The 26,422-nt window shown below is 38.2% G+C and overlaps 6 protein-coding genes and 2 long non-coding RNA genes across 10 annotated transcripts; 4 read left to right on the top strand and 4 right to left on the bottom strand.

Annotated features, from left to right (window-relative positions):
• Positions 1 to 220: 220 nt before the first annotated feature.
• LOC119985628 lies at positions 221 to 3,479 on the top strand. Its single transcript, XR_005465111.1, has 2 exons — positions 221 to 945; positions 2,545 to 3,479. It is a non-coding gene; the product is annotated as an uncharacterized LOC119985628 (long non-coding RNA).
• A 2,869-nt stretch (positions 3,480 to 6,348) lies between these two features.
• LOC119985627 (transportin-1-like) lies at positions 6,349 to 9,507 on the bottom strand. The gene is made up of 4 exons (XM_038829915.1): positions 9,361 to 9,507; positions 9,090 to 9,197; positions 7,363 to 7,404; positions 6,349 to 6,642 (listed from the first exon to the last, which is right to left on the bottom strand). Exons 1-4 carry the CDS (start codon positions 9,472 to 9,474, stop codon positions 6,565 to 6,567), a joined length of 342 nt encoding a protein of 113 aa, XP_038685843.1. The 5' UTR covers positions 9,475 to 9,507; the 3' UTR covers positions 6,349 to 6,564.
• On the bottom strand, positions 9,473 to 10,513 carry LOC119985626. The gene is made up of 3 exons (XM_038829913.1): positions 10,338 to 10,513; positions 9,972 to 10,154; positions 9,473 to 9,859 (listed from the first exon to the last, which is right to left on the bottom strand). The coding sequence occupies exons 1-3, from the start codon at positions 10,476 to 10,478 to the stop codon at positions 9,707 to 9,709; spliced, it is 477 nt and encodes a 158-aa protein (XP_038685841.1). The 5' UTR covers positions 10,479 to 10,513; the 3' UTR covers positions 9,473 to 9,706.
• A 1,806-nt stretch (positions 10,514 to 12,319) lies between these two features.
• Positions 12,320 to 14,076, top strand: LOC119986205 (alpha-L-fucosidase 1-like). The gene is made up of 3 exons (XM_038830768.1): positions 12,320 to 12,876; positions 12,954 to 13,193; positions 13,291 to 14,076. The coding sequence occupies exons 1-3, from the start codon at positions 12,332 to 12,334 to the stop codon at positions 13,970 to 13,972; spliced, it is 1,467 nt and encodes a 488-aa protein (XP_038686696.1). The 5' UTR covers positions 12,320 to 12,331; the 3' UTR covers positions 13,973 to 14,076.
• Positions 14,077 to 15,791: 1,715 nt separating this feature from the next.
• Positions 15,792 to 17,909, top strand: LOC119985155 (alpha-L-fucosidase 1-like). Its single transcript, XM_038829352.1, has 3 exons — positions 15,792 to 16,434; positions 16,535 to 16,774; positions 17,117 to 17,909. The coding sequence occupies exons 1-3, from the start codon at positions 15,884 to 15,886 to the stop codon at positions 17,820 to 17,822; spliced, it is 1,497 nt and encodes a 498-aa protein (XP_038685280.1). The 5' UTR covers positions 15,792 to 15,883; the 3' UTR covers positions 17,823 to 17,909.
• A 1,454-nt stretch (positions 17,910 to 19,363) lies between these two features.
• Positions 19,364 to 23,243, top strand: LOC119985376. Of its 3 annotated transcripts, none has more exons than XR_005465094.1 (10): positions 19,364 to 19,801; positions 19,906 to 20,009; positions 20,095 to 20,198; positions 20,708 to 20,853; positions 21,065 to 21,182; positions 21,418 to 21,533; positions 21,909 to 22,117; positions 22,223 to 22,397; positions 22,565 to 22,720; positions 23,105 to 23,243. It is a non-coding gene; the product is annotated as an uncharacterized LOC119985376 (long non-coding RNA). The 3 variants fall into 3 exon arrangements; XR_005465093.1 differs by having other exon boundaries at positions 19,365 to 19,801; positions 21,909 to 22,085; positions 22,216 to 22,397; XR_005465092.1 differs by having other exon boundaries at positions 19,369 to 19,801; positions 21,909 to 22,085.
• LOC119985375 (cytochrome P450 704C1-like) lies at positions 20,535 to 23,111 on the bottom strand. The gene is made up of 6 exons (XM_038829663.1): positions 22,515 to 23,111; positions 22,191 to 22,406; positions 21,815 to 22,105; positions 21,407 to 21,727; positions 21,054 to 21,257; positions 20,535 to 20,892 (listed from the first exon to the last, which is right to left on the bottom strand). The coding sequence occupies exons 1-6, from the start codon at positions 22,809 to 22,811 to the stop codon at positions 20,692 to 20,694; spliced, it is 1,530 nt and encodes a 509-aa protein (XP_038685591.1). The 5' UTR covers positions 22,812 to 23,111; the 3' UTR covers positions 20,535 to 20,691.
• Positions 23,244 to 23,606: 363 nt separating the features above from the next.
• LOC119985305 (pentatricopeptide repeat-containing protein At5g66520-like) lies at positions 23,607 to 25,807 on the bottom strand. The gene has a single exon (XM_038829563.1). The coding sequence runs from the start codon at positions 25,459 to 25,461 to the stop codon at positions 23,809 to 23,811; it is 1,653 nt and encodes a 550-aa protein (XP_038685491.1). The 5' UTR covers positions 25,462 to 25,807; the 3' UTR covers positions 23,607 to 23,808.
• Positions 25,808 to 26,422: the final 615 nt, after the last annotated feature.

Genomic DNA, 26,422 nt, shown 5'->3' with positions numbered 1-26,422 from the left:
TACTCGGCCCCTGGATAACGGGCTGTGCCATTGTGGTGCATGTCTGCATGATGAAAAAATAAGAGAATTGGAATTTCACAACTACACAACCTCTGGGCTTTAAATAATTATGGGCCTTGGAAGGCCCGCTCGAGGCGTTTGCAGATTCACTCTTTTATGATTTATCTATGAAGGAAACAAACATATATATATTATTTGAAAATTTCAGGTACGCATGCCCCGCCCGCTTGCTCTCCCAATCCTTGACGGACTTCACACTCCAAATTCGGCTTCTGGAGAAATGAAGCCTCCTCCGAAGACTCTCGTCTCTCTCAATATGGCATCTCCCCTCCTTCTCTCTATTCGCTCCTCCAATCAAACGATCTTTTTTAGCTTACTCTGCTACCCTAACCTTAGAAGCGAAGACAGCGAGGCCTTCTCCCTCAAGCTCTCTAGTCATACTTCAGCGGACCATCACCGCTGTCGCCGACCAATGGAATGTGTGATCCGCGGGACCGCCTCTAATCTCCGTTTTAGAATTCTCGTCCCATTTTGCCATTCCGATGTCTCCAGGACCTCTCGATTTGTCGTCTCCACTTAAATCTAGGGTTTATATATACTATGTCTCTCTCACTCTGGCATCTCCTCTCCTTCTCGCTCTCTATTCTCTCTTTCAACCGATTCATCCTCCCTTCCCTCCTCCTCTCCTCTAACGTTAGAAGTGAAAGACGACAATACTTTTTAGAGACTTCAGCGGACCATCGCCGATGCTGCCGAGCAATCGAAAGTGTTTTCTGCCGTCTGCAACTTCTATGTCATAAATCTCGTTTCTGATGTATTCAGGGACGGCCAATATCACTGTAGAGTCTCGAGCTAGAGCCTTCCAGAACGGAGCTATTACCGGTATCTACGTCTTTCACCGCTTGAAGACCCCCAAGGGCTTCGTTTCGTCCACGACATTGAAAGGTACCAGTAATTGAGAAATGAAAAAGAATCCTAACGCATCTGTATCTTAAATCTTTATTAAATACCTTGAGATTGAAGATCTTCAATACTGTTGACGTTTCACCACCGAACTGAACTTAATATTCTTATATTAGCTTAATCAGAATCTTATTGTGAATTTCTTGTTAGCTAGACAGAACTCAGGTTCTTATAGAGTTTCCTTTTGTTTCAATTCATTTTTTTTCTTCTTGAATGTAAAATTTGATTAGATCTGTGAACTGGTTACATCAAATCTGGCAAACTCTTACATCAACTCTGGAAACTGGTTAATTTGGATGCGGTAGTGTTCTCCCTTCAGATTATGCTCACGTTGTTCTTTTGCTAGTTCACGTTTTTTCTTTTTGCTGTATTTATATTTTATTTAAATTGCACTAATTAGTGGAGGGATCAATTTGGTCTTGTAGATCTGTTCTGTTGTTGATTCTGCGATTTTTTTAAGCATAGCCATCCTGATAGGTTGATATTCTTCTAGCGAACTTATAAGTTACATTTTCAATAGTATGTATGTGTGTGGGCTGCGTATTAACAATTACTATTGTTGCTATTATCTTCTCAATTAGTATACTGTTTTGTTTGTGACATTGTGTACCAGGGAATTTGTCAAGGAGGCTATCAAAGTGTCCATGAAAATGAATATCTGCATGTTAAGTGACTAGTTGCCATAGCCTTTTGTGTTATGTAGTCTTCACTCTCAATCAGTGCTTATGTTTGTGTGGCAAGATACACATTTCTTATTACTTATTACTTATGAATTATGATGGATATAATGTGCATGGATACGGGCACAAGAGATTTGATGTCGGATGTCCTGGCAATTGGCAGAAAATGTCTGTGAGGGGTTGATGGGCTTTACTATCCTGTCACAGTGTCACTTAATTATACTTTTTCAGCCGGCAGTCACTGCATAATTAGGAGGAGTGTCCTATGGTCCAATATCCTTGAATCGTTGCACTTTTTGTTTGAGAAAATGCAAAACCAAATTAATATATTGGATTGAAGATCCTCCTTGAAACTTTCTTAATTGCCTTTGATTGGGTGGCACAAGTTAACTAATTACACATGCCAAATGGATTGTCTACCCCATGTGCTTATTTGTGGTAGTTGTACTAACGTAGGATAGCTTTCACTAACCTCGTATCAAAGGGCTAGGGATATTAGTCAATTAGGGTTAAATCACAGGTTTTGGATGATTAGGACTTTAAACAACTTGCAATTAGGGCTTTAAAACAGTGGAAACAATTCTGAAACTGCAGGGAGATTAGAGAAAACGAAGTAAATAAAAGATTTTTTTTAAAAAAAAAAGCCTAAGAACCACACCTAGGGTTCCTTGGCATCACACCAAAGGAAGATTGCATCACACAATCGAAAGCACATCACATGCTAGAATCGGAAGCACCTCACATGCTAGCAAATCTCTCAAAACTGTGTATTCATTCATTCATCATCCTTGAGAGATTACATCCACATATAGACTGTTATGTTTATCTTTATGAACTTTTGGAATCTTAGTACTAGCTATTTCCTGAATTCACTTTGGCATGTTTTGATGCTGACATGCAGTATTATTGACATTGTACAATGTGGGGGGAAAATGGTGCAAGAATAAAAGATGGCGATTTTCTTTCCATAAAAGCTCACATGTTTTCTCATTCGCTTCGCGTCGACTTTGAAAAAGGTATAATTGATACTCTGCGCTGGTATTTCTCTTGTTAATTCTGACTTTGTTTGGCCTTAGGATGATAGTACCATTGCCATCTTTCAGAAAATAAGCATCCCCTTTATAATTTTTGTGTTTTTAGAGACCTTACCAATGGACTAGTAAGGGAAAAGCCCTTTATACTAATCAAAATGGGGCTTGGCTTTTTTCGATGGAGTCAATCAGTTTAATGTGGCCATGTTTTGGCTGCACAGGGAGTAAGTATATAATCCCGTTATTCAGTTGTTCAATATCTATCTAACATACATAATTATTATACGCTCTTCCATTTGTAAGTGGCTTATATTCTGATGTATATACTTTTTATGCATTGGAATTTGGTCAGGTTTGTAGGTAGCTTTTTAATATACTTTGTTCTTCAATATCTCATGTATAAAAGTGAGTTGTGTTGATCTCCTTGATCTTTTTCATTTTTGTACGCCTGATTTGCAGATTTAATGTTGATGTTTAAACATCTGATCTAATGTTGAATTTTATTTCACAACTAGGCAAGTTTTTATGTACCCAATTAAGTTTCCCACCCACCCACCCATCCATCTATATATAAATTATATTCATATTGATTTTTTTTAATGAATGCGAACTTTTCTTTGTCCAGCTTACACTAGCTTCTTCTGTCCTCTCGCTCAATGTATTTTAGTCTATGATTTCTTAATTAATTTTTGTGTTTCTTTCTAGCTACCTAGCTAGTTGATTTCATGTTCGTTCTTGTTTTCTCACATGTTTGTGACTCGTTCAAGCTTATGGTAGAGTATGCATATACATATACTAATACCTTCTGTTCTCTCCCTCTCGTCTTTTTTTTTTTTTATTTGAAATGAAGATTACTTGCTCAAAACAATCAGTTTCTGAAATTTCATGCGTCAATATTTTGTGTGTGTGTGTACACTCACCTGTTACCTATTTAAAGTCAACTAAGATGTTTTCGGTTTGATTTATTTTACAATCGCCATGGCATTCTGAATTCCTTCTCAATCCTTCCACACTTGTTCTCCATCATTCTGAATTACAAACCCAAAACTATTTGAAATTCCAGGTTTTGAGTATTTTCGTTCCTGTCGTAAAAATGAAGGGAGAGAGATGAAGAAACCAATTGAGACAGCGAACTCTTTGGATTTTTACAAAACTTGCACTACTTATATTTTGCATTACGCCTATTTGTCTTAAAATCTTTGGATTTCGAAGCTTGTCTTCATGTTTTCAATTTGAAAGTTGACTCTTCAATGTTCTCATCCATTAAGACAATGTCATCGCAATAACATATGCTAAGGGACTTCGTCTTAAATAGATCTTAATTAGCATTTGTAACCACTTGGAAGCCAAAACAGTTCATCTTGATTTCATGCATTGTATGAGCATACCCTAAATATCTTTTGCTAGATTAGTATCGATAAAGTGCTTACATTTGCAAACGCAATTTGTAACTAACTTTATCCACGCCTATTGAAGGTTGTCTGTAAGGTGGTGTGCATTTCACCCTAACTTTACTGCTGCAGGGTAAATATTACGATGAACTGATGTCTGAAGCATCAGACTATCAGCAACTTGACAAGGTAAGATTAATACCATTCACTATTATTCGGGGGATTGCTTGTGGAAAAGGACTACGTAATAAGATTTAAGTTCACAGATACGAGTGGGTGTGTTCTTTTTTTACTTACATTGCATTCATCGGAAATTAATACATATAAGCATATTCTAGACGTCGGTGAAGTAATGAATGTTCAAGAACTGACCATCTTGAAGAGGTTAACCTCCGTAATTAACGATTCACCATTTATTTTATATTATATGAAACTTTGCCGATATCAATAATCTTTCTTTTTAGATAACTCCTTTACTTTGAACCAGCTGATTTATTTAAGTACCTGATATAGTTTCTCATCTTTTTTTGACCTGTGCGAAAAAATTTAATTTTGCCTCTTACGTTTTCATTAGAAAAAGAGAATGCCTTTAATCGTAGGTTTAAAAATTATCCAATTGAAAACTGGTGTAGGCCTCCAGCAGATTGGATTCCGGTTTGAGCCGGGAGCCGTGTGAAAATGTCACATACCCATTCGACTTCACTTTGAGCTCAATTAATGTCTCGGGCCCAAGTTAAAAGATATTAATAAGAACAAACAAATTTGGAAGTGGGACGGTTAATATTGGCTATGGGCCATCAGACGCCCAATCAAACATACCGCAAAAAACTGAGGCCCGACCAATCTGAGATTCAGGCCCAAACAAATCTGGCCTTAAGGCCCAAAAAAGGTGGGCCAAACGAATCAATTAGGTTTCAGGCCCACATACAGTTGGGCCTGTCGAATCTGGACCTCAAACCCATCCTTATGTGGGCTTCAGGCCCAAAAAAATTTGGGGCTCTGGGCTTCAGGCCCAAAAGAAAGTGCCATTCAGGCTCAAATGAATCAGGGCCTCAGGCCCAAAAAATGTGGGCAAAACTAATCTATGTAGGACTCAGGCCCATATACAGTTGGACCTGTCAAATCTGGGCCTCAAACCCATGCTTATGTGGGCTTCAGGCCCAATCCAATCTGGGCCCCGGGCCCAAAAGAAATATATGGGCCTAAAAGCATCTGCCCCTGGCCCAAACTTATGTAAGCTTCAGTCCACATACAGTCGGGCCAGGCCCAAGTGATATGGGCATTTAGAGGGTAACTTTAATCACACCCCAATTTTTTCTAAAGACACTCCAATCTAAGTTGACCATCCCTTGTAAAAATCAGTTGACAGGGTGTCTTTAGAAAACATCGGGGTGTGACTAAAGCTACCCCCATCTAGATTCTAGGGTTTAGGCACGACTAAACATGGGCGCAACCCCAATCTACTGTCTGCTAATCAAAATTGGGCCAGTTAACATAGGCAATGAGGAGTATATAATATAGGTTCAGGCCGAATCAAATATGGGACTCCGGCTCAGTCGAATTTACGCATCAATACGGACCCTGCGCTCAATCAACCACACGAGTAATCCAATCACTCGATCAGCATTTTTCATGCCCCAATCCGACATGGGCCCAATCAAAATCAATGATAAAGACTCCGGACCAATCGACTATGGACACAAGTTTAAAGTCCCAAATCCTACCAAATCAAAGGGTGAGTCAACGATTAGACATTATAATAGGCCATTAAAAGGCCCATCTATTCTAACAATACCCTAGTGCAAAAGTATCGTCCATGCAACGTTGCAAACGAAACAATTTCGACACAGCAACAATAAGTAAAGTGTTGGACGGGACAGATCTTAATATATTATGATGTCAAGGATGGATCAAAGAGAGCACATTATCTAAGAGAACATTTGTCAACACAAGTTCGAACAAGTCATTAAGAGGCGAATAGGCGATAAATGGGGTATTAAATTGGTGATATCTTCTCAAAATTAGTAAAAATGATAAATTCTCTTTCGATTAGGTTTCTAAACCATAAAAACAAATTTTATAATATTACTGGTGCAAGAGGGGTTACCCTTTTACCTAAAGAATGCCAAGGGCATCCATGAGATTGGCTTAGAGGAGAATTCCTTATAACAAGCCATCATGTCACCGCACCAAATTGGGCATCATAATTCTTACTACATGATAGGGGGACTCGAATCTTGCCTGATTCAAGTCTTAAGGAGTAATTTACCCTCGTGCCAAGAGTTCCTTGTTAATCTTAGACGTTACTTTGTTTACAGTTGTCTAAACATGTTGTATGGTCTCACTAGTTCACATATCATGCTTTAGTTTCATCAACTCAACACACAAATTTCGACTACTAATACGCCTGATCTCATATATTTTTCCATGACCAAATAATGTTCAGAGTTAGGGAAGCACCAACCTTGTTCAGAACTAGGGAAGTACCAACCTCTCTTATCACATTACCTCAGCCAATCCAGAGAACAGCTTAAGAGAGCCCTTATCATACAGAGCACCAGCAGAAACAGAATCAACCTGCATAAATTTCCTGCCAATATCTTTAAGTGGGTAGGGCCTTGAGCAAAATGCACAATGAAGTTGGAAAAGCAGATTATAATATGATGCTTAAAGGAGATGAAAGAACAAGCTTGAAAGCTGCCCATAAGAATTTGGAGTATGATATGAATTGAACGCAAAAAAAAAAAAAAAAAAAAAAATTATATATATATATATATGTAATTTAATCCATGAAAAAAAAAACTGTAGACAAGACTTCAAATAATAAAGACTGCAGGAAGTCGATTTACATCCACACAATTGCAACCATCAATAACCTAAAAGCAGTCAAAATTGTTAAAAAACAAATAGCATCTTACTAGAATGAGTGTGATTTGCTAAAATGTGCAAATATAGCATCCATGAAATCAAAATCAGCCTCAAAATTCATCTATTCTATATAGTCCATGCCTTTTCTTATAACTTTTCAGTACATCCTACTTACATTCTTTTCAACTCTACGCAATACTGCAATAATATCCTCTACATTGTATATATCCAAGCCATCTTAGAATATTTTCTTGCATCTTATTTTGATTGGCGCTACACCTATCCCAGATCGAATATTCTAGATTCCTATCCTATCACATCACGTAAAAATTATGTCGAAAAAAGAAATAGCAAAAAAAAAAATGCAAGTATAAATGGCTAGAAGAAAATGATAAACAACAAAAGTCTAAATATCAGATTTAGTAAAACCTTTGCCAATTGTTGGGTCTGGATGATATTTAAAATCAATGCCTGAAAGCAACAAACAAAATTATTTTATGATCATACAGAGAATATTGTTCAGTCAACCATAGATGATAAAACAAAACAGTGAAAAAACATATATGCAATTGGCATGAGCATAACCTTGTAGACATTTAGGGGGTGAGGTGGGGAGAACTGCAATGAATCAAAAGATGTCCATCTTCTAAACTAGAGTCGGTGTCCACTGTCCAGAATTCTTAGTGAAAGACACCTTTAGTTAAAGAAAAGTTGCAAGCATCATAGAGAAAAATCTATGGGGCTCAGATCATCTCCAAGCATTGTAATTAAAGTACAAGGGTTACTTAAGGCACAAGGCACGATCAAATCTATGGGGCTCAGATCATCTCCAAGCATTGTAATTAAAGTACAAGGGTTACTTAAGGCACAATCGCACTGCACTATATTAAAGAACGAATAGGAAAATTTACATTAAACCTTGCATTATCCAGCACAAATAAATCAATAATGAGACCGCTTCTAAAAAAATTGAAGCATCTAAAGCAAACCTCGGTATGCATTTTCATTCTTCCATCTTCTGTGTTCCTTCCTCTCCCTACAAAATGGTCCTACAATTCCCATTTTCCCTAGCAGAATTGCAGAGCTTCCCTTTAGGATTTCACACAAACGTACCTTCTATTAAAGAATTTTCTGCAGAGTTCCTTTCTTCCAAAAGTTCCTTGTATATGTTCCGTTCTAATTTCTAAAGTAGAAAGCTCTCAGCTGAGCCAGCTCGAAATTACATCTTCCAATCCCAATCAAGGTCGTGATGTGAGTGATAAAATAGGCTCAATAGCTATGGAACCTTAAGATCATGGTCTTGTACTTCATATGATTTCTTTAAGGTCCAAACAGCAAACAATAAACAAATAAACAATAGGCGTGTGCCTTGTTCACCTGGCACCTCACATTACACTCACGAAGGTGAAGGCACCTTTGACAGCGCTTTCCCCAAGTACAAGAAATGAATATAAATCCAATAATAATGTGAAACTTGTTGATTTAAAAGGGCTAAAGTAGTAACACGAGTATGACAGTTTAAAACTTGAAAAGACTTTATCCTTTGAACTTGAAATTACACTTTCTTTAATATTCACCAGCAACTAAGATCCCAATAAGGAAGAATTGACAACGATGAGGCACACTCTATGCAACTACATTGGAAACAATATCCCTGCATTGGAATAAAAAAGTATTTGCCACAGAAAAAACCAATAAATAGAAGTTCCAAATCAGATCATATGCTGAATACTCCTGAATATGAACACGAGCATGCTAATTTCCACTGGTGAACTTTTTTCGATAATGTGGAATATCTCCAATGGAAGGTCACATAGTAATACCATTTAAAGATGATTCACATCTTTGAGTCTACGGTTGACCTCAGAACTCAAATCCTACCCATTGGAACACCCTGAGCAGGTTCGATTCCATTAAAGAACTAGCTTACTATATTTTCCTATTGTGACATTTGTGTGTGCCTGAACATTAAATCAAAAAAAATCACTCAAAATAAGATTAAATGCAGGAATCATTGCTTGCTCGGTTCTTTTATACACACATTTAAGGATATTTCTTTGAGGATACACCTTTTTCTTTTTATTCTATCAGATTGAGATCATCAGATTCAGAATAAAACAAATAGATCATTCTCAAGAGGAAACGATGATGCTCACCTGTTCTGTGGTTATGTCATAAACCACCGGAACAAAGGAAAGACGTTGTCGTCTGAATTTGAGAGCTGATGCCACTTTGCAATTAATGGAGACCAAAAATTGCATAGACTGTGAACAATCAAGTTAGTTAATGACCTGTCCAACCTATCAGAGATACAGAGCAAAAACAAGAACAAATAATAACAAAAGTGACATGAAGTTGTTGACATAAAAAATGCAGAAAGAAATGAGGAGAGATAAATCAGGATGGGGCATTCCGGAAGCTATAAACCTGATTCGATTCTGCTACAACAGCATCCGCTAAAGTCCCAATAGAGTGGTACGCAATTCCGTCTGGATGAAATAATTCACAAGGCCAAGAGAACATTGTAAAGAGAAAAAACATAGAACCTAGAAACTTTTATGTAGTTAATGAAAATATTCCGTCACAATGGTAATATTCAAACGATCTTATAATATAACTGAAGCTATCAAAGAACCTGATATCTCCCAAATGCACACAGAAGGTGCCGAAAAATAACTTCTAAACGTTTATCCAACTCTTGGTGCATTGCCTTGCCAGCTACAAGGCCAGGATAGTAGAAGACTAAGAGATGCAAGCTGAACCGGAGAATTGCCTAGCCATTCTTTAGCGCATTGCCTCTCCTTGCCAGGGAGAACACAGAACGTGTTGAGATGAGATGATGGAGATGAGAGAAGCTAAAGGAAAGCGAGCTCGTGAAGCCGTGAACAGAGAGTATGTCCATGAAAGCAAAAATCGAGTTCTGATTCTAGGTTTTAACAAGAGATTAGAATTGGAATATTAAGATAATGAAAAACCTAACAACACAAAGGAGAAAAAACGAGAAACGAGGAATACAAGACAAAGCAAAAGAAGCATACGCTAGAAAACGAAACCGTGATCGAAGAAGTAGGGCGGTAGGGGGAACCACGACCCCATACTCTGGTTCGGCTACAAGGCCCGGATGATTGTCGACTCGGACTCGAAGATCCTACTTGAACCAAATAATTACGGAGCCATTCTTTCGCCCATAGCTTCTCCTTGCAGACGCGGAGAGAGAGCAACTGCATCGTGTTTTTGAGAAGTTAGAGGAATATGAGAGAATTGGAAGGAGAGAGAGCGCGCAAGGCCATGAACATATAGACTGAAAGCAGTAACGGAGTTCAAAATCTAGGTTTTGGCAAGAGATTAGAATTGTCGACAGAAGAAAAAACTTGAACGACGAAGAAAAATCAAAATAAGAAAATAAGAAAACGCAGATAGGAACGACGGCCTGATACTCGGAACCGCGTAAAAGGTCCAGAAGATTGTTGACGACGCGGTGATCCTGCTTGATCCAGAGAATTATGGAGTCGCCTTCGTTGCCGTCGGAGATAGAGAAATTGCATCGTCTTCTCCGAGGAGGGAGATGGTCCGATGGATGTGAGAGGATCTGAAGGAGAGAGAGCGGGTGCAAGCGAGAGAGATCATGTACAGAGGGAGTGTCCACGAGAGCAATAACGGAGTTCAAATTCTAGGCTTAGGCAAGAGATTAGGGTCGGCATGTGTGCGTGAACCAGAGGGAATGTGGACACCATGGAGGAGAAAAAACGGAGAAACCCCAGTAGGGTCGGCCTAACGGACGAGTGCGTGTATGAGATCCAGTGGATGGCGAATGCTCAAGGGAACTGCACAAGCCTTGTTCTAGAGTGCGCGTGTCGCGTCACTTACTCGCTTTGCCATGAGGTATAATCAGGTGCATGGGATCGGTAGAACCAAAGAGTGTTAATAACATCCATTATGATAGCATCAGATAAAAACTATTGTATTTTTTGAAATTTGTTTCGATCATAAGGAAGCCGTGTATAATTGATGTGGTTTAATTATGGGATCGAGGGTATGATTGTATTTGAGAACTTTTGTGCGGTGGCAGATCTTGCTTGAAAAGGAGAAGGGGCTGCCTGTAACGGGCCTTTCATACCAAAAAAAAGGCCATATCGTTGCCAACTTGCCATTGATTATTCGTCTTTTTGAACGGCCTGGTCCTGAGGGTCCGCGCTGTTTCTGACTTTCTGTAGGGTTTCCTAAACAATACCCACATAGGCCTAACCCATCCGCAGCCCAATAGGCCCAAGAATTCTGAATCTATTCAGGCTTATAGCCCAATAAGCAGCTCAACTTTTGATCTTCATCTAGGTTTTCGGCTTTTCGCAGATGTGATTTGAAAGCTGTAATTTTTTCGGCCCTTACTCCCTTAGTACTTGAAGCCCAGCTTTAACCATTCACAGTGCTAGTATCTGGAGCTACATGATTGCTCTGTTAAGAGCCTTAAAAGGGGAAGAATATTTAGCGAAACCAGAAAATTTCTTCTCAGTAACCTGTTTCTTTTCCAAGTAAGATTAGAATTTATAGTAAAAGTTTCTCTTTGAGGATCTTGACATTTTCTGAATATCGTTGCAACCTAAAAGAATTTAAGGAAAATGTTATCAGTGTGTTAGGTTAATTTACAGGTAAAATGGCAAGCTTCCAATATTCATGCACTTATTTCTCATTTATTGAGCACCCAATTGGCCTATGGCCTCGCCCACTCGAGCTGGGTACGTACTACAAGTGTGCGCAAGAAAACTGTGTACGGTTGCTTTCTATGTATACACATTAAACATTGCAGTGACTTGTGAGTTTGAGTTGTCTTCTGTGGAAGTGTTATCTGTGAAAGGTGGCGTGCAGAGATTCACCTCTTCTTGGTGTCGTTTGTGGATATTAAGTAATCCATATACATATTTATTTATTTTTTATAGGCATAATCCATAATCATATTGTGAATAATCGCTATGCTTTTAGGTATGTAGTCTGTGTAATCATAATCTACATAATGGCCAGTGGCCACCCGTGAATGATAGCAACATCAGAGCACCACTGGTAACATCAGTGTATAAAGAACAAAACTTGTCAAGAATTGTTAAAAATGTCCGGCATTGTTTTGATAAAGCCAAGCACATGTGATTTATAAGCAAAGTCTCACCCCTTCTCCATCAATAAGACCTTTTGTTGGGCCTCAAGTACCATTAGGTGACAAGGTCGAAGAAAAATAAAATCATGCGGATCTGATGTATCCACGAGAACCGAATAACCCAAAACGAATAATATTGAAAGGAATCTCACCTTCCTTGCTTTGATTGGCCTCTTAAGCCTGTATGTACTCCCCATCTCACCATTCTTAACATTAAATTAACCAACAAAGCTAAAACTTGAGAGCTAAATTATGGCCAATCTATGGCTCTCTTTGTTGGTGCTCACATTACTTCAATTGTCCCAACTTTCCATTTCAATAAAGGGGCAAGTATCAACACCACCATTACCAATACTGCCCATTCCTACGTATTCCCAGCTGCAATGGCAACAAAGGGAGCTCATAATGTTTATTCATTTCGGAGTCAATACATTCACGGACAACGAATGGGGCTCCGGCCACGAAAATCCCGCTATTTTCAATCCAATTGGTCTCGACGCCAAACAGTGGATTGATGCAGCTGCTCAGGCAGGAATTGATTTCATAATCTTAACTGCAAAACACCACGATGGCTTTTGCTTGTGGCCTTCCAAGTACACAGATCATTCAGTTATTAATAGTCATTGGAAAAATGGTCATGGAGATGTTGTTCAAGAATTTGTGAATGCAGCTAAGGCGCATGGTGGAATTGATATCGGATTTTATCTTTCCCCGTGGGATCGGCATGATCCCAGATACGGTCATGACTTGGAGTACAATGAATACTACGTCTCTCAACTTCAAGAACTACTTAACAAGTCGGTAATGCACATAAACAGTTCTGCTTCTTTTTTTTTTATTAGTATTATTAATTTCTTTTTTGGCTTGAACTTAGTTATGGGAGTGTCAAAGAAGTATGGATTGATGGAGCAAAGGGTGCTAATGAACCATACATCACATACTACTTCAGTGATTGGTTCTCCAAGATGAAAGAGTTCCAGAGTTCCATGAATATAATGTCCGATGCCGGTCCGGATTTAAGGTGGCCGGGGAACGAGAAGGGTGTTGCCGGAAGTACCTGCTGGTCTCCGATCAATCGGACTTCACTGTCAATTGGAAATGCAAGCGTTATTGGGTAACTAATTATTCAAAGCTTAGCCAGTCAAGCACCTTATCTTCTCTAATTCTATTAACGATTTGTCAATTCCTATTGTTCTTTTTCAATAATGTAGTTATCAAAACATCGGGGATCCGAAAGGGACAGATTGGATACCACCAGAATGCCCTGTTTCGATCCGACCCGGATGGTTTTGGCATAAATCAGAGTCACCAAAGACATTAAGCGAGTTACTTGGGATATATTACACTACAGTGGGAAGGAATTGTGTGATGTTACTCAACGTGCCCCCAAATTCCACTGGCCTATTCCCTGAAACAGATGTCCAGAGACTTAAAGAATTTGGAAGTGCTATTGACACAATATTTTCAACCAATTTGGCTGAGACTTGTAGCGTCAAAGCCAGTGGCCAAAGAGGAGGCAAAGGTGACGGGTTTGCACCTGAAAATGTGCTAGATAATGACCATTTATGGACATATTGGGCTCCCAGTGAAGATAATGAGAGTGATGAGCAGTGGATAGAGATCAGCGGGACAAATGGAGGGCTGAGATTTAACGTGGTCAGAATTCAAGAAGCTATTGGACTTGGTCAGAGGATCATGGAGCATGAAATTTATTTGGACGGTAAAAGAATTGCCAATGGAACCACAGTGGGGTACAAGAAGCTTCACAGGCTCGAAAATGGTGTTGTTCAGGGTCAAACTGTGAGGATCCTGATTATGAAATCGAAGGGGATGCCATTTATCTCTTCTATTGGTCTTCATTTCGACCCCTTTTGGAACCCAAAAGACCAGTGAATATCTTTTACTGAATAATCCTTACTTATTCACTTGCAGTGAAATCCTCATTGTAAGTAAATGTCAAAACTGACTTTTTGTTGAATTGAAATTGCAAATTTGAATGTTGAAAGCTAGCCAGCATGAGCTTGCAATGATTGGCTTCGATTTCCCAATGAAGGGTACACGTCTTGGCCAGCCAACCATTGTCCCAATTTAATGTTTCTTTCGGAATAGGGGAGATGGAATTAGTCCAGCCAATTTCACCAAATCTCTGCCATTCAATACATGATTGTATTGAATTTGACAACACCACACCCCACCATTCAATGGTGCAGATTTGATGAAATTGATGGAATAATCCCAGTCAATCTTTTTCCATTTCTTTCATGCCATGCATTTGTAGTCACTTGTCCAGCTGTCCACATTTACTTTCATCAACAATTCACATACCACCAAAGTTACATAATTTTAATGTTCATAATTGTCCATAATCTAGGTGGCATGAGGAGAAGTGTGGAAGACCATTTTGTATAGATTATGGACATGTAGTGCTTCCGTTTTTTTCTTCAATACTAACAAAAGAATCAAAATGACATGTGTCCATAATTTTGGTGTCAATAATTGTCTATAATATTAAATGCTCCTCACACTTCTCCTCATACCAATATGGACATGTAGTATTTCCGAACAAAGAATATTGTTGACAACAGCTACTTCCCCATCAAATATTCTTTGACAACAACTACTTCCCCATCAAATATGTTTTGCTGTATTCAGGCCCAAGATTTTCAAGGTCGCTTTCGACCACCGAGAAATCCAAAGTTAATCCCAAATCCTACATATATTCCTCCAACGTAACTCATCCCCAATGCTTTGGAACTTTTCGACGAGACGGTGATTCTTTGGCCTTTAAGTGGTAGGTCGGGACGGTCAGCGAGACTGGGACTCAACACAGTTTTTCCTTTAATTTGTATTTTCCTTTATTTTTTTAAAAAGAAAATCCACATTATTTTTCCATGTCAGCTCAAATCAGTCAAAATTCAGAGTAAAATGTGTCATAAAAGCATGACTGAAACAAATCTGAAAAATAAATAATGGAATTAAATCTTTTTAAGACTAAATCTACACAAGCATACACAACAATCACCACCCGTGATTCGTGAATGACATTTAAAAAAAATCTTCGAAATCCGAAATATTGTTTTCTTTCCCCCTTCCCTATTTTAATTCTCTAAAGTTTATAATTCACATTTAATGATGAAAAAAAAGTCATACATGTTTTAAGAATGAAAAAACAAAAATGTGATATGATTTGACGCACCTCCTAAACTATTGGATTCAAATTATAAATTTTACTATTTTAAATGAATTGCGGAGCCCCAAATCCCTAACATCCTATACGGTATATTATCATTTATCAAAATATTGATTTGGAATTTTCGGCAATTAAAAGGTATTTAACTTTTCTGGCGGGATTTGATCAGTTTAATTACCTTGTGTAAATACTACGCATATTCAACTTTCCTTTGAAGTTAATTAGGTCTAGGTCAACTGGTAAGTAATATCCATACCTTTTTTAGGAATATTATCAGTTTTCTGTGCGTAATCAACGTCTACACAAAGCATACATAACAACCGCTACCCGTGAATGATAGCAACAGCAGAAAAGCACATAATACACACAACAAAACAAAATTCCCAATCAAAACATTGTTCACAAACTCTTTGGCTTGGCTCTCCTTTCAAAGAATCTTACCTCCTGCTTTTGTTTGGTCTCTTATCCCCATCATATATCTATATATTTCCCCATCACATCTCTTATACCCATTATATATCTTTTATATATTTCCCCATCTCATAATTCTGAACATATATTGTCCACAAAAACAACAAAGACCACCCAACCTCTCAGCTTTGGAGCTAAAAATTATGACCAAGCTGCTAAGGCTCTTTCTATGGGTTCTCACATTACTTCAATTGTCCCAACTTGCCATTTCGCGACAGAAACAGAAAGTGCCAACTCCACCTTTACCTATACTTCCTCTTCCTTCATATTCCCAATTGAAATGGCAACAAAGGGAGCTCATAATGTTCCTTCATTTCGGAATCAATACATTCACGGACTCCGAATGGGGCACCGGCCATGAAAGTCCGGCTATATTTAATCCGGTCGGTCTTAACGCGAATCAATGGGTTGATGTGGCCACTCAGGCAGGATTCGATCTCATGATCCTAACCGCGAAACACCATGACGGATTTTGCTTGTGGCCTTCTAAGTACACAGATCATTCTGTTATCAGTAGTCCTTGGAAAAATGGCCATGGAGATGTTGTGCAAGAATTAGTCAATGCAGCTAAGGCTGTTGGTGGTGTTGATGTTGGATTGTACCTCTCTCCATGGGATCGGCATGATCGGAGATATGCTCACGATTTGGAGTACAATGAATACTACTTGGCTCAACTTCAAGAACTACTTGAAAGGTAAGAAATCCAAATGAACCTTTTCTAGCTTTTTGGGTTTGTTTGAAATTTATATATAACTCGTTCTTACATTTTTTATTATTATATTGGTTGTAATTAGATATGGAAGCGTTAGAGAAATATGGTTTGATGGGGCAAAGGGTTCAAATGCACCAAACATGTCATACTATTTCAGCGATTGGTTCTCAATGGTGAAGGAATTGCAGAGCTCCATAAATATATTCTCCGACGCCGGCCCGGATGTGAGATGGGTGGGGAATGAGAAGGGTTTCGCAGGAAATACTTCCTGGTCCACCATCAATGGGACTTCACTGTCTATTGGAAATGCAAGCATTGAGGAGTAAGTAATAAATATTCTTCAAGACAATATATCAAACACCTTATATTCTCTATTGAATCAGATTCTATATTAATTTTGACGTCACAATTACGTGCTGCAACTATACATTATTGCCTGAAAAGCACTTTTGTTGATATTGTAAGCCACAAAAGACTTAGAATCTTTTTTAAAGTAACTGGACGGCCACTTTGTAACCACGTTTAATTTAGACACACCATGCACCATCAGTACTATTGACTAACCATATTTAGGTTTCTAAGCTGTAACCCATTTGCATTTGTGGTTTGAGCTTAAATTGCATGTCAATAGATTTTCAACCACTATATTTGAATATTGGTGTAGTTATCTCAACACCGGGGATCCGAAAGGGACAGATTGGGTGCCGGCAGAATGTGATGTGTCCATCCGGGATGGATGGTTTTGGCACAAATCAGAATCACCAAAGAGACTAAGCCAGTTACTTGAGATTTATTACAATTCAGTGGGAAGGAATTGTGTGATGTTACTCAATGTGCCACCCAACTCCACCGGCCTTATATCGGAACCAGATGTTCAGAGATTGAAGGAATTTAGAAGTGCAATCACCACAACATTTTCAACCAATTTGGCTGAGAATTGCTACATTAAAGCTAGTAGCCAACGAGGAGGCAAAGATGGTGGGTTTGGACCAGAAAATGTACTAGATAATGACCATTTGTGGACATACTGGGCTCCTAGTGATGATGACAATGATCATGAGCAGTGGATAGAAATTAGAGGGACAAATGGAGGGTTGAGATTTAATGTGATTAGAATTCAAGAAGCTATTGGACTTGGTCAGAGGATCAAAGAGCATAAAATTTATGTGGATGGTAAAAAAGTTGCCGATGGAACCACAGTTGGGTACAAGAGGCTTCACAGGCTTGAAAAAGGACTTGTTCATGGTCAGATTGTCAGGATTCAAATTGTGAAATCCAAGGGGCTGCCATTGATCTCTTCAATTGGTCTGCATTTTGACCCATTTTGGCACCCAAAGGGCAGCAGAGATCAGAGTTCATTATTATCTTAACAGTATGGAAAACTCTATGCCTATTGCTGCCTGCATTATGAAATAATTTGTACTTACTTTTACATTTGTGAATTGCGATGAAATGAATTCTTAATTGCAAGTAAATGTTAAATGTTAAAGTTACTAAAGATTTTAAAAAACCTTCACTTGAGAAATTCTCCAACACGCACTTAAAATAAACATCTATGTTTTCACCATTGATTTGAAACATGTGAGACCCAAAGTAGTGGACTTCACTTGTCATTTCACTCATCCATACCCTTAAAACGTGATACGTATTTTAAGTGAGTAATTTAGATGAGCATATGAGATTTTATGACCTTCACTTATCAGTGTGACCATGTGACTTTGCTTTTGAAGTTGGGACAGGGCCACCGGGCAGGAATTCTTGTGTTTTGAGTACTAATTATTTTTGTCCTATGTTAAAAAGTAAGTGTTAAAGTGAGGATGTAAAGGTCAATGAAACCCTACAATTTCATGAAAATTGTGGCTACGGGACAAGTTTGCAATGAAGATGACTAAGGACTAAGAAGAGGCTTAGAATGTCTATGTCTTGCATTTTCCTTTGGCCCACAACAGGGACAGGGAATAATAATAAGAGTGTGTCATGTAAGCACTTAAACATGAAAATTGTAATATTTGTCATAAAATCATGAGTGGATTATAATGAAATTTATAATTGAATGGGGAATGCAATGGAATAGTAGACAACACAATAGTTTTATAGTGGTTGATCACCACTAGACTTATATCCAATTTTTAAAAACCTTTGGGGCTACATCATTCTAATTGCTTGATTTCTATTATACGGTACGTCTCTATTCAAAGGATTGTGTGGATGAGGAAATCAATCAATCAAATTCTTAATTGATTTTGGGACCCGATTGATTACCCTTGTAGTTGTAATATTAATTGCATTCACATTACATGACAATGTATGGTTTAATTTTAATTTTTTTGTTTTTAGTAATCACATTATCAATACTAAACATAAATTGTAAAATTGATAATCACATGTAATAGGATTCCTATTACAATTGCATTACATTGAAAACAAACACACCTTAGAGTATTTGGTTGATTATTAATATATATCACAGATATTATGATTGATTACATCAATTAATATTAATTTAAATATATTCTATCAATATTATAGAATCAACCGATGAGGATGAAATCACATGTCAAATCTGGAGAATAAAATATGCTCATATTCAACATTCAACAATGTTATGAGTGGGAGGCTTTATTGAAAATCCAAACCCAACCCTGTGTGGCCAGTTTAGTATATAAACTCTCCATTAAAATATTTCCGCAGCATTCAACTACTACCACAATTTGAATATTCTAAACCCAAACCGTAACTAATTCCAGCCAGTATTTTCTTAAGAAAGAAGATACGCTCCATTGTATCACTTGTACTTTCTATATATATATATCATTGGGACTTTTGGAGATATGCTTCTGATATGGTAATCTTCAAGAATATTGAAATTTTAGAGCATCTTTTGAAAAATTAAACCCTGATTCTAATGAATTCGCAGTTGATACACGGCATCCTTCGGCCAGCTCAGCTTTAGCTCTTCAATAATGTTGTTACGGAGACGATAGCAGAAAGTTAAGCAGGGCTGCAGAGTCGGAGTACATTGGCCACTGGGCTGGACTGCAAGTACATGTGCGGGCTTTACCTGCAAAGACAAAGGACTAGACAGGACAGAAATTTGGCCCTGGGCTGCACTCGAAGTGCAAACACGGGCTCAGAAATTTGGACTTGGATCGCGAACACGGGCCTTTGTTGTCTTAACTCTTAACTCTGTAGACGAATTCTCCGGTACTTTGACTTGGGACGTGTGTAGTGTACAACTAGAAGGCCGTGGCCTATAAAGAAGTTGTCGTCAGCCTCCGCTCCTGTGCAAGAAGGATGACCTTTACATCCAAGTCTGATTGTTTTTCAGAAAAAAATCCACTTTTTGAAGGTTAATTCAGGATGCGAAGTGGTTTATATTTTTGAACCAAAATGTGTTACCATTCTATATAAAACGATGGCTGCTCATAGTTCTGATCTTATAAGCATTTGCAGGTTCTTGAATATCTGCCAGGTATTCGACGGAATGCTCTCATGAACTTTACTTTGAAATGGGCTTTCCAGAAGTGGCATTTAAACTTACATGGAGTCACTGATCAGTAAGAAATAATGCGATACCTGTTTTTCTTGCTTTTTGAATGGCATATTGGCATTCCTATTTGAATCTCTTCTGTTTGTCTACAGGTTGCAGCATTACAAACCACATGACCAAGTCTTACTGGAGTGATTTTAAAGGCAGCAGCTATAAATTTCTTCAATATCTTGGTAAAACTTCCTTTTCGTCGCAGGTAAAAGATTTCGTCCACAATAATAGGATTTAGTCATTGTTCAGTAAACTTTCCAGATGATGCTGTTCTGGGACCCTGGTTATTGATTCCAAATGTATAAAACTATAAGTCTCCAAGCCTTTCCGCAGAAGGAAATGGTTATTCATTGTGCTGACCGTGTAATATATTATTTACTTTAACATTTCTGGATGACTGATTGACTCTTACTATTGAGGTAGCGTCATGGTAAAAGTTCGATTGAGCTGCAGTGCTGTCAACAAACATCAACAATTTATATAAAATCATGATCTACCAAATAGGCAAATAGTAAGCCTTCGGGTGGAATGACCATTTGCATTTCATCTAACATGAAATTTCTATTACATTAGGGTGCTAGCATCTGCTATGGATATTGATCCACTGATGTACTTTCCCTTCTTTAAGTTAAAGCAGGTTAATCAACAGATTATTGCAATACAGAAAAACAAAGGGACATGGTCCTGATTTTTATGCATTATTTGAAATTGCAGGGTTCAGTTCTTGGGGATGCACGAATGTGGAGGCCCCCGTCAATTTGTAGAGTGAGCATGGTTCTGTAGTTGACTGTTGCATTTTCATCACTGAGCCTGAAAATGTAGCTTCCTAACAGGATGGCAGAGAAAATCTTCATTTGCCTGTAAGCAAATTCTTTCCCAAGACAAATTCTTGGACCCGCCTGTGTAAAGATAAAACAAATTCACTTACAGCTTCTCTGACATCAAGTGATACTAAAAAATCTTGGCATCATTATATATTCTTGGATCATTTTTAATTGTAATCACTGGATCTGGTGCAAATACGGTTACTACAATTTATTTTTGTTTTCCTATTTCTTACATGGAAGGCAGTGAACTTGAAGGGGCTTTCTGCCTGGAAAACACCATTTTCGTCAAGCCATCTCTCTGGCCGAAAATCCTCAGCATCACTACCCCACAAGAATTTCATCCTACCCATGGCATAGGGCTGGTATGTCACCATATCTCCCTTTCTCACAAAAAACCCATCTGGCAAGGTATCATCTGAAAAACAATACTTCCCATCCTGTAACAACCAAAATTGAACAGGTTCTGCTTAACACAATAGGATCAAATTTAGACAAGCAACAAACAAATATCATCAAATCTGTTTTTCTCCACACACTACTTGCTGATCATCGCAATCATGCATATGCTGATATGTATTTTATTTACCACTGGAACAGCTGGATAGAGTCTAATTGTCTCAGTCGAAGCTGCATTGAGATACTGCATATTTTCAAGGGCTTCATGAGTTATACTGGCCACGAGTTTGTCAATGCTTGAATTATCCTTGATTTTGGTACTTCCTCTTACTTCCTTTGCAATCCTTTCCTGTATGTCCTGGTGCTTGCATAGCATGTAAATAAACCAAGAAAGAGTACTAGCAGTTGTATCCTTTCCAGCAATTATGAAGGAGAGGATTATGTCTTTTAAGTATTTTGGATCTGTGTAATTCAGTCCTAGAAACCTTGATAAGATGTCTCCTCTTTTCATCTGCAATAACTGTGGAATTGTAAGTAATTGCAGAAAAAAATATTCTATTAGAGTTAATAGGCAAATGGCTAAAGAAGTTAAATTTACTGGTACACCATCTTGTGATTTGTTGAATTCATCAGTCTTGCTTTTTATTATTTTGTATACAAATTCGTCAATCACTTTGATACTCCTTCTCAAGGTTGCCTCTGATCCAATGTTCATGAACCGCTTGATCTTCCAAAAGACATCAACGTATCTGTAGAGGATAATTGCGCTTGCTTCATCAAAAGCTTTGGAGAATTGCGTGCCTTCTTTGTATAATCCATACATGCTGTCAAGTTCCACACCTAGTACAACTTTGAAAACTGAGTCCAAGGTTGATTTCATGAACAGATCCTGCAGATTTAGGTACCAGAGTTCAAAATTTATCAACTTGATTCGAAATACTGTGCTTGTAATATTTGAAGTATACAAATCTTACTTGTATCTCTATTGCCTGCTTCGAGTTTGCAGCCTCGGAAACTATACCAACAAGCTTTACGGCAGTAGTTTTAAAGACAACACTGCTAAAGTCCCTCACTATTTTGGTGGAGAATTCATAGCTTGATAGCTTCCTCTGCAGCCGCCACTTCTCTCCATCCACTGTGAAGATCCCATCTCCCAGAAGATCCGTCAAAATGTCATAGTGGTACCAGCCCTGCTTTCACAAACGTAGTAGCTTGTCATTTAATACATCAGAACTCCAAATTTCCGCGTAATTTGAATAAGAATACATATTATTTTCTTTGAATTAAGTAGTGGTTACCTTGCCATAGTTTGCAGAGTTTGTCTTGAGTATATATTCGACATTTACAGGGTCTGAGGTATAAACCTCACTTCTGCAGAAGCTAAGCAATCTGTAAGTCCTGTATTTGGCTGCAAGGTCAGTCATGTAATGGTGCAGCCTGTGAAAATTGACCAGTTGGTGAAGCACGGTGCCACCGATGGGGTGACGTCTTTTCTTCTTCTCAGGTGATCTTCTGGCAATGATTTTGATTACAAATATAGCTAATATGATTGCAGCTAGAGAGATGGGGTAGGAGATGAGATCTTTTAGCTCCATATTGTAAAAAAGGATGTGCCAGAGAAATTTTTGATTGGAATGGTGAAGTTACTGTGATAGCTCCTTGCAAATGTCGTTTATTTATGAGGCTTTGGTGTCATTGTCTTCACAATGTCCGTTGCATATCCATTTAACCCCTGGTCATTAAAATCTCTCTGGTATTTGATATTGGGGTGGTTATGTAATTAGCCTTAAAATTAATGGCACGTGTCAGATTAGTAAATACTGGTTTTCAGATATTTTTATGCCATGGACCAAACGAAGGGGGGTGTTTTTGGTATCTTTGTTTTCAGTTGTCTTTTTCAGGTAAATCGAAAACAGCAGGAGACGAAAGACTGTCTGTTCGTCAATTGTTCTAGTTCGTAAGGTGTTTCCCAAAACATAAGAAACAGACAACCTTCTTCTGTACATAATCAAATAAAGGCTATTATTGGCTGTTAATTTGCCAAAATGATATATGCCCATAATTTTGATGTCCATAAGTGTATGAAATGATCCCACACTTTTCCTCATGCCATTTAGATTATGGATACTTATGGACACCAAAATTATGGATATGTAGTGCTTCCGATTAATTTGTAATCGAACTTCGAAATTTGTATTATTGTATAGCCAGCCAAGTGACGTTAATTATTGTAAGTATTGGGTGCCCTCTCTTAAAACCATTACAATGAGTAGATAAATAAGTTTTTTATAAGGTAGGTGGAAAAGAAATCGGTTTAGTGTCTGTTTCGATCGGACAACAACATGTAGTTACAAAATATTTGTATGTCCAGATTCTAATCCGAATTGGCTTTCGAACGTACTTAATTGATCAAACTTGGATTGATTTAAATCGAACAATAACCTAATCTGGGTTAAGGTTCATACAAGTAAATTGGACAAGATTTATGTGTTTGGATCCAAATTTTGATTATATAACTTATGTCTAAATTTGATTTATTTTGGATCGGACAAATATGATCATCTAGATCGGACAAAGTTTTGTCACTCCTAATCATAACATCTGGAAATCCAGAGATATCTCACCATTACCATCTAAATTACCTTTGATCCTTACTTCTTTACTTAACTGATTCAAGGCATGCGTTAGTTCTTCTTCCACCACCATCTCCGGTGGCCCTCCCACTGAAAACTCATGAACAACCCCGTCAACTTCGATCATGCTACAACCAGCAACTTCTTTCTTTATCCCTCTTCCTTCCATTAACTTTCTAATCCTCTTCACATCAACGTATCTGCCAGCTTTCCCATATATATCAATCAAGTTCACATAGAAAGCATGATTATTAGGTTCCATATTGATCAAGTATTGAGCAACCTTTTCCCCCAGTTCTATATTGCCATGCATTTGACAAGCTCCAAGTAATGCACCCCAAACATACAAATCAGGCGTCAAGGGCATGCTTCTAATGATATCCTCTGCCTCCTGAAATAGCCCAGATCTGCCAAGGATGTCGACCATACAAGCATAATGGTGGGCTTGCGGCTCAATTGAGTACGCTCTCATCGTGTTAAAACACCATCTACCTGTCTCTACGAGTCCAGAATGAGCACAGGCAGACAATAGGGAAACAAATGTCACGTGGTTGGGCTTTACCCCTTCTGCTACCATCTCTTTCAGAAGATCAAAAGCCTCCTTAGCTAAACCATGAGAAGCAAATACTGAAATCATAGCCGTCCATGCCAATGTATCCTTCTTAGGCATTTCCTTAAAAACTTCATAAGCTCTTTCTACAAAACCACATTTACCATACATGTCAACCAGAGCCGTACCAATGACCGTATCAAATTCTAAGCCACTTCTCCGCAAGTAACTGTGCACCCATTTTCCATGATCGATTGCACCAAGATAAGCGCAAGCTGTGAGGGCACTAGCAATAGTAATCTTGTCTGGTTTAACCATATCGTTCTGTAGAGACTGCATTTCACGAAAAAATTCCAATGCCTCCTTTGGCCTACCACCCTGGACAAATCCCGTGATAATTGAATTCCATGTTATGATGTTCCTCATCTCCATACTCTGAAATAGAGCTAACGCGATGTCGAGATTACCGTATCTCAAATACCCAATAATCATCGAGTTCCAAGAAACAACATCCCTGTCCAGCATTTCCTCGAACAACTTGTGGCCACTTTTTAAGAACCCACACGTCATGTACAAACCAATCAAAGAATTCTGTACATAAACATTATTGTACAACCCAAACTTGACAGCTTGGCCATGAATGCTTCGGCCCAAGCAACTATCAAGCCTCCTAGTGCATTCCTTCAGGAGAAATGGCAAAGTGAGACAATCAGGTGCAATGCCATTACGAAACATTCGTTTGTATAGGATTACGCACTCACACGAATGCGAATCCCCATGATCGCTGATTCGGGACGCATAGGCTCTGATCATAATGTTATAGGCCGATAGAGTGGGGGTATCTATGCCAAGGAAAATTGCCTCAGCATAGCTGTAGGAGCGTGAATCAGACAGCGCGCAAGAGAAGAGAAGACGCTTAATGAGGAAATCGTAGTCGTTCTGACTGAAGTTAGGCAATGCAATGATTTGGGTGTGGATTTGCTGAAGCTGTCTGGTACTTTTGCATTCTCGGATTAAGTACGAGATTGTGTTCCTAAGAGAGAGCGGCTGATTCTTAAGCATGCTTAAGAGGCTGCCACTGTTATATTTTGCTAATTAAGGCGGACGATTTCATAAGATAACCAACTCATGGCAGTATCCATTTTCACTTCGAATCTGTTCAACTGTTGAATCTTGTGATTGAAAGCTTCATCTTTGTCTTCGCGCCTTCAATCCCGCAAGGCTCGTCTGCTTGCTTCATCTCCTTCATTGCTCATTTGCTCTCCATTCTATCGAAGCTTCTTGATGACACTGGTCATTCTATCTTCATTGCCCTAGTTCGGGCTTGTCATCTCTTCTTGATTGGGCTGCTTGTCTCCTGAATCTTTGGGCCTTGTTTTATTACTTGGTGGGGTGGTTTACATGTTCTCTTTTTAAGCCCATTATTTTATTAAGCCTTTGTACAAAATATCAATACATTATTTTATTATTGTTGTCTACTCAATACATTACATTCCAACAAGAGATGATGCGATTGTTAATTATGTATATATGTTCAAAGTTTCATTCCAATGAAAAATATATTTCTGAACAGTATTTTAAAAAAAGAAAAGCACATACACTATTTTAGTAACAGTCCTTTTTTAAAGTTTGTATTTACATCTCCTTCTATAAACATAGACTAGTTTTTGCATGAATAATATCGCAATTACATTTTCTTCTTTCACCTCTTCTCCTTTATTCTTCTTCAACTGAATCTTGAGATTGTATCATCTTGGTTAGGGGCTTGTGGACTCTCTCTTTGGGCTAACAACGCAAACATAGCCTCGTGGGCTTAAACATTATGGCCATCAAACATTCTTTCAAGCTTTGATATCAGAATGTTAACATTTTACATATTGAGATTAGCCCAAATGAAATGATTAGACATCAAACTTGATAATACAAATTGATGATAACCCAAACATATTCAAAAGTCGTGACTTGTAACACAATATAAACTACTCTCTTATCTCAAATCTTCACACTTTCCTGGTACCAACTC

The sequence above is a fragment of the Tripterygium wilfordii genome, chromosome 19 (assembly GCF_013401445.1).
Source record: "Tripterygium wilfordii isolate XIE 37 chromosome 19, ASM1340144v1, whole genome shotgun sequence".
NCBI classification, from domain to species: domain Eukaryota; kingdom Viridiplantae; phylum Streptophyta; class Magnoliopsida; order Celastrales; family Celastraceae; genus Tripterygium; species Tripterygium wilfordii.
The sequence above is the reverse complement of the archived record's forward strand: the minus strand, read 5'-3'. Positions and strand labels throughout refer to the sequence as shown.

Bases quoted from the DNA above. Each gene is read 5' to 3' on its own strand.
- LOC119985627 (XM_038829915.1), bottom strand. From the start codon at position 9,474: ATGTTTTTTCTCTTTACAATGTTCTCTTGGCCTTGTGAATTATTTCAT. The intron at 7,405-9,089 runs GTGAGCATCATC...TGTTGCTTTCAG, and splicing joins ATGACATAACCACAGAACAG to GCATTGATTTTAAATATCAT. The intron at 6,643-7,362 runs GTTTTACTAAAT...AAATTTATGCAG, and splicing joins AGACCCAACAATTGGCAAAG to GTTGATTCTGTTTCTGCTGG.
- LOC119985626 (XM_038829913.1), bottom strand. From the start codon at position 10,478: ATGCAATTTCTCTATCTCCGACGGCAACGAAGGCGACTCCATAATTCT. The intron at 10,155-10,337 runs ATTTTCTTATTT...AACACGATGCAG, and splicing joins GTTCCTATCTGCGTTTTCTT to TTGCTCTCTCTCCGCGTCTG. The intron at 9,860-9,971 runs GTATGCTTCTTT...GTTAAAACCTAG, and splicing joins TCACGGTTTCGTTTTCTAGC to AATCAGAACTCGATTTTTGC.
- LOC119986205 (XM_038830768.1), top strand. From the start codon at position 12,332: ATGGCCAATCTATGGCTCTCTTTGTTGGTGCTCACATTACTTCAATTG. The intron at 12,877-12,953 runs GTCGGTAATGCA...GCTTGAACTTAG, and splicing joins CTTCAAGAACTACTTAACAA to TTATGGGAGTGTCAAAGAAG. The intron at 13,194-13,290 runs GTAACTAATTAT...TCAATAATGTAG, and splicing joins GGAAATGCAAGCGTTATTGG to TTATCAAAACATCGGGGATC.
- LOC119985155 (XM_038829352.1), top strand. From the start codon at position 15,884: ATGACCAAGCTGCTAAGGCTCTTTCTATGGGTTCTCACATTACTTCAA. The intron at 16,435-16,534 runs GTAAGAAATCCA...GGTTGTAATTAG, and splicing joins CTTCAAGAACTACTTGAAAG to ATATGGAAGCGTTAGAGAAA. The intron at 16,775-17,116 runs GTAAGTAATAAA...ATATTGGTGTAG, and splicing joins GGAAATGCAAGCATTGAGGA to TTATCTCAACACCGGGGATC.
- LOC119985375 (XM_038829663.1), bottom strand. From the start codon at position 22,811: ATGGAGCTAAAAGATCTCATCTCCTACCCCATCTCTCTAGCTGCAATC. The intron at 22,407-22,514 runs GTAACCACTACT...TTGTGAAAGCAG, and splicing joins ACTCTGCAAACTATGGCAAG to GGCTGGTACCACTATGACAT. The intron at 20,893-21,053 runs GTAAGAAATAGG...ATCTTTACACAG, and splicing joins TCAAGTTCACTGCCTTCCAT to GCGGGTCCAAGAATTTGTCT.
- LOC119985305 (XM_038829563.1), bottom strand. From the start codon at position 25,461: ATGCTTAAGAATCAGCCGCTCTCTCTTAGGAACACAATCTCGTACTTA.